Below are 5,603 nucleotides of genomic sequence, written 5' to 3'. Positions count from 1 at the left end.
CCGACAAGGTCAACACGTTGAGACAATATTACAGATTTCGGTTGTTATCGGATATTCCGAGGACAAAGGGCGGTCGTTATTGGAATGTCTTGGATTTGGTAGGTAAATTGCGTTTACAATACATCATCGACGCCGACGTCAAAATCGAGTACAACGACGTTTCTTGGGCGGAAAAAAATCAAAAGGTATTACGATCCGATACCTACGATAGTTTGAAAAGGTTCTTGGAAATGCGGACGGCGGAAGTAAACGAGGGAAATGAAGGTCTAGCTCGCGTACGTCCCGGTCGCATCATCATCTTACCGGCTACGATTCCCGGTACCAGGCGGTACTACCACAACTGTTATCTAGACAGTTTGGCTTTGTGCGCGAAATTGAGAAGAGTTCCCACTTACCTTCTCACGTTCACGTCAAACAAAAATTGGCAAGAGGTAATCGACGAGATGAACCTCCGCGACAAATCCGTGTCCGACATAGGAAACTTTCCGGAGGTTTTGTGTCGCGTATTCGAACAAAAATTGAATGCCTTGATGGGAGATTTGACCGAGCGTCAAATCTTAGGGAAAATCGAAGGATACGTTGTCAGGGTAGAATTCCAAAAACGCGGCGCTCCGCACTCGCATATCCTTCTCTATTTGTCCGGAGAAGACGTTCCCGTTTCGGGAGAGGATGTGGATAGGGTCATTTGGGCGAGATGGCCCGAACCTTCGGACGGTAACGGTTTCGAATCGCTTCGTCACTTGGTCAACACGTTCATGATACATAACAAGTGCGATATCGAACCGGAAAACGTCGAACAGGAAATCGATGACAATGACGAGGAGGAGGAACAAGAGGGGGAGATAGGTGTCGAAAATTCGAGGGTCAGAAGACCGCCTTGCTGGACCGTTGTCGATCGATGCCGGTGGAAATATCCGAAACAGCAAATATCGAGCACTGTTTTTAAGATCGAGAAGCAAATCCTTTACAGACGTCCTCCGGGTGTTTGCTTTTTTAACAGGCAACAAAATCGTTTGGTCGGCAACGAATGGATTATCCCTTATAATCCGACGCTGTTGACGCGATTCAAATGCCACGTCAATTTGGAACTTTGCGTCGGAAACCCGATCCAGGTGTGTCGATACATTAACGCCTACGTCAATAAGGGGTTAGACGTGGCGAACATCCAATGCGTTGAGATGCAAGTGAATACGACCACCGGTACGATCGATTGGAACGAGGCGGCGGCATTCCTTAAAATGAGATATATCTGACCGCACGAGGCGGTCTATCGCATCTTGGGAAATGGCATGTTCCATATCAGTCACACGATCGAAAAGTTGCCCGTGCATTTGGAAGGAGAGGCTTGTGAAATTTACAGGGAAGGGGACGAGGTGGCCGTAGTCGAAAGGGGCGAGCGTTCTAAGCTCGTCGCTTGGTTCGAATTGAACGCGGCGGAGGAGGCGACGGGTCGGCGACGGTTCTACGTCGACATCGTCGAAACGCACTCTTGGCGGCAAGGTCGTTGGGTCGCCAAGTCGCGACCCACCAGTTCTATAGGTCGTATGAGTCCGGTTTATCCGAGTCCGGGGAATATGGAGCGCTACTATCTACGAATAATTTTGGGCAACGTGACAGGTTTGATTTCGTTCGTGGACGCGAAAACCGTAAACGGCGTTTTATGTCCTTCGTATCAGGCCGCTTGCGTAGCGTTAAAATTGATCCCGGACGACGACGAAGAGGCGGACAAGATTTTAGATTGGATAGCGGATCGTCTTCGTCATCCGTTTTATTTAAGGGAAGCGTTCGCTCTAATTCTTTTGTACAATCCGTCGAAGAATCCCCAAACTTTATTTAAGAGATGGTGCAGGCGTATGTCCGCGGACGTGCATAGGATTCATATCGATTTAATCAGAGATATCGACGAAGAGGGCGCGGGCGACTTAAACGAAAGGATGCACGTGCTCCGTACGTGTCGGTATACGGTCCTTTGGAGTTTCGTAGATCGATTTCTGGTCGAATGCTCCACTTCGATGGAAAAAATTAATCTTCCTCGGGATTGGATTTCCGATTGGGTTTACGACGAGGAGGCGGAACAACTTTTGGACGAGGAAGAGGTTACGTTCGAGGAATTCGCTTTCGTTCCGAGACCGAATCAAAATTTGCATCTGATCGATCTCAACGATCAACAGCTGGGATTCGTTTACGAGGTTTTACAGTCTGTATGCAATCGTAACGGTATCGTTTTCGTTTTGACCGGCGAAGGGGGCACCGGCAAAACCGCGACTGTCAACGTTATTTTGGAAGAGGCGGAACTTCGCGCGTTACCGTACGTATCCGCGGCTTTTACGGGGATCGCGGCCACGTTAATCCGGAACGCGGCTACGATTCATTCTTCTTTCGGCATTCCTAGAGAAAGAGGCGTAGACGATACGCCGGTTTCTAATTTGGTGGGCGAGTCGGAGGCGGCCGACGATATTCGAAACGCGAGACTCGTCGTGTTAGACGAGGTGTTTATGTTGGCGTCGTGGATGTTGGAAATGATCGATGCCATGTGTCGGGAATACGGTCAATCGCGACGGCCGTTCGGTGGGAAAACCGGTATTCTTAGCGGCGATCCCAAGCAGTTGCTTCCCGTTGTCAAGGGTAGGCGAGCGGGAATGGCGTCCGTGTTCGAGTCCATCGTTTCGCATCCGGCATGGAGTACTTTTCAACTGTGCACGTTAACGGAAAACATGCGTGTTCATCCGCAAGAGGTGGAATGGTCGAATTTCATCAGGAGAGTAGGCGACGGGGAAAGAATCGTTTCGGACAACGGACACGAACCGATTTCCGATAACTGTCTGTTCGTTCCTTCCAAATTAATTGTCAAATCGCGCGAACAACTCGTCGACTTTGTTTACGGGGACGTCTTCGAATCGATGCTCGCTCTTAACGGGACGAACGAGCGATTCTTGGAATTAGCCGAGCGATTGGCCCTCCGGTCGATCCTTTGTCCCGTGAACAGCGAGGTCGAGGAGTTGAACGAAATCATCTCAAAGACCTTCTCCGATCCGTCAGGATCCGAGAGGGTCTTTTTGGCGACCAATTCCTACGATAGACAGAGTAACGAGGATGGGGCCGACGATAACGAAATCGCCAATCCCCTCGCGACGGGAGTCACCAGTGAAATTATGGAAAGTTTAGATTTGTCGGGACTACCGCCACATCGGTTGACTTTGAAGATCGGTTCGGTGGTAGTCCTTTTGGTAAATCTTAACGTGCGGAGGGGTTTTTGTAACGGACAGAGAATGATCGTTTTGGAGATGGGCGATGACGTGATAGTCGGCCGCATCGTTTCCGGTCAATTTCAGGGCCGTAAATGTGTCATTATCAGAAAACAATTCGTTTTAGAGGAAAAAGAAACGCCATTGCTACCGGGCGGCGGCACATTTTATAGAAAACAATTTCCGATTAAGTTGGCGCACGCAATTACTATCAACAAAGCGCAAGGACAGACTCTTTCGCGAGTCGGTTTGTGTCTCAACGTCCCGTGTTTTGCTTACGGTCACTTGTACGTCGCTTTGTCCAGAGTGCGTACTTGGCAGGATATTTGCATTTTTGTAAAGGAAAGTCGTAGACAGGGTCGTTTCTTTAAAGACGGTCGCAAAAATAATCCAGTTTTCACGCAGAATATCGTTTATAGGGCGTTTTTAGATAAAATCTTCAATTGAATTCGAAAATTTTCCACTTTTTACATTTTCGAGGTTATCCATTTTCGTTTCCATTTTACGACCCCATTTTCGTTCCGATTTTACGACACAACGATGACAGTTCACCGATAATAACTTGTAACCGAGAGCGACTTTTTACCGACGACTTCCTTTACGCGATATAGCCTTTTCACCCGATCGTGACTTTTTACCCAATTATGACGTTTACTCGATCACGACTTTTACCAAATAAAAATATTACATTTTCCAAATTTTTATTAAGTACACGAGTTCCAATATTTCCTGCCGCCGGTACGAACGATGACTTTTTCCCGATTAAAACTCTAACCCTACAAAGACGTTCACCCGATTGAGACTTTTACCCGATTATGACTTTAATCCCATCACGAGGGTCGAAATTATTCGTTAGGTTCGATACCGCGGACAATCGAACGATAGAGAAAAATACGACGATAACCCGATTCGCGACACACTATCTCATAACGTAACTAATCCTTTTTTTTTAAATGTTTCAGATCTACGAGACGTTCACAACCGGCCAAGGATTTTTTATTGTCAATACTAATTTGTTATATTTCAGGCGACCTTCAAGGTTCTTTTTAGAACCGCCAAATCGTTTTTTAAAGAATTCGTTTTCGATAATAAATAAAAATGAAATAAATTTATTTTCCCTTTCCCATTCTTTTTCCTTTAACGTCGAACGAAACGTTTCGAGACGAACGTTTCAAAAATACGTAATCACATATCTTAACATTTTTATTTCAATTTCAAAACGTTCTGAATCATGGTGATGTTCAATTCTAAATTTTGATCGGTTTTTTTATTAGTTTTAATTAGATATCAAACCGCCACCGAAGAGGTTCACGGTCTAGGCAATACGTCACTTGGTTCATTTTGGTTAGTTTCGGTTATCGCTTTGGTGATGCCAACCACCACCGAGGCGGTTTACCGTTTAGACGGTCTATATACTTCACTTTGGTCCATTTTGGTTAGCTTCGGTTATGGAAGCAGTCTATATATAGAGACGACCTATATATGGGGCGGTCTGTATATAAAGGCGATCTGTATATGGAGGCGGTCTATAAATGGACGCGGTCTATATATGCAGGCGGTCTATATATGGAGCCGGTCCGCATATGGAAGCGGCTTACATATAGAGGCGGTCTGTATATGGAGGCGGTTCATATACGAAGGCGGTCTGCATTTAGAGACCGTCCGTATATAATGGCGGTCTGTATATGGAGGCGGTTCGTATACGAAGGCGGTCTGTATATTGAAGCGGTCTGTATATCAAGCCGGTCCGTATACAAAGGCGGTCTGTATTTGGAAGCGGTCCGTATATAAAGCCGGTCCGCATATGGAAGCGGTTTACATATAGAGGCGGTCTGTATATGGAGGCGGTCCGTATACAAAGGCGGTCTGTATTTAGAGACGTTCCGTATATAATGGCGGTCTGTATATGAAGGTGGTCCGTATATGGAGGCGATCAGTATATGGAGGCGTTCTGTATATCAAGGCGGTCCGTATACGAAGGCGGTCTGTATTTTTAGGAGGTCCGAATATAGAGGCGTTCCGTATATGGAGGCGATCCCTATATGAAAGCGGTCCGTATAGGGAGGCGGTCTGTATATGGAGGCGGTCCGTATAAGAAGGCGATCCATATACGAAGACGGTCTGTATTTGGAGGCGGTCCGTATATAAAGGCGTTCCGTATATGAAGGCGATCCCTATATGGAAGCGGTCCGTATAGAGAGGCGGTCTGTATATGGAGGCGGTCCGTATACAAAGGCGGTCTGTATTTAGAGACGTTCCGTATATAATGGCGGTCTGTATATGAAGATGGTCCGTATATGGAGGCGATCAATATATGGAAGCGGTCTGTATATCAAGGCGGTCCGTATATAAAGGCGT

At 46.6% G+C, this 5,603-nt stretch overlaps 1 protein-coding gene across 1 annotated transcript; it reads left to right on the top strand.

Annotated features, from left to right (window-relative positions):
* The first annotated feature begins 1,289 nt into the window (after positions 1–1,289).
* On the top strand, positions 1,290–3,692 carry LOC132705082 (ATP-dependent DNA helicase pif1-like). Its single transcript, XM_060675513.1, has one exon. The coding sequence runs from the start codon at positions 1,290–1,292 to the stop codon at positions 3,690–3,692; it is 2,403 nt and encodes an 800-aa protein (XP_060531496.1).
* The last annotated feature ends 1,911 nt before the right edge of the window (positions 3,693–5,603 follow it).

This window comes from Cylas formicarius, unplaced genomic scaffold, assembly GCF_029955315.1.
Source record: "Cylas formicarius isolate icCylForm1 unplaced genomic scaffold, icCylForm1.1 PGA_scaffold_7__23_contigs__length_41026272, whole genome shotgun sequence".
Lineage (NCBI taxonomy): Eukaryota > Metazoa > Arthropoda > Insecta > Coleoptera > Brentidae > Cylas > Cylas formicarius.
This window is presented reverse-complemented; position numbering and strand designations above follow the sequence as displayed.

Excerpts from the sequence above, each read along its gene's own strand:
- LOC132705082 (XM_060675513.1), top strand. The coding sequence starts at position 1,290 with ATGTTCCATATCAGTCACACGATCGAAAAGTTGCCCGTGCATTTGGAA.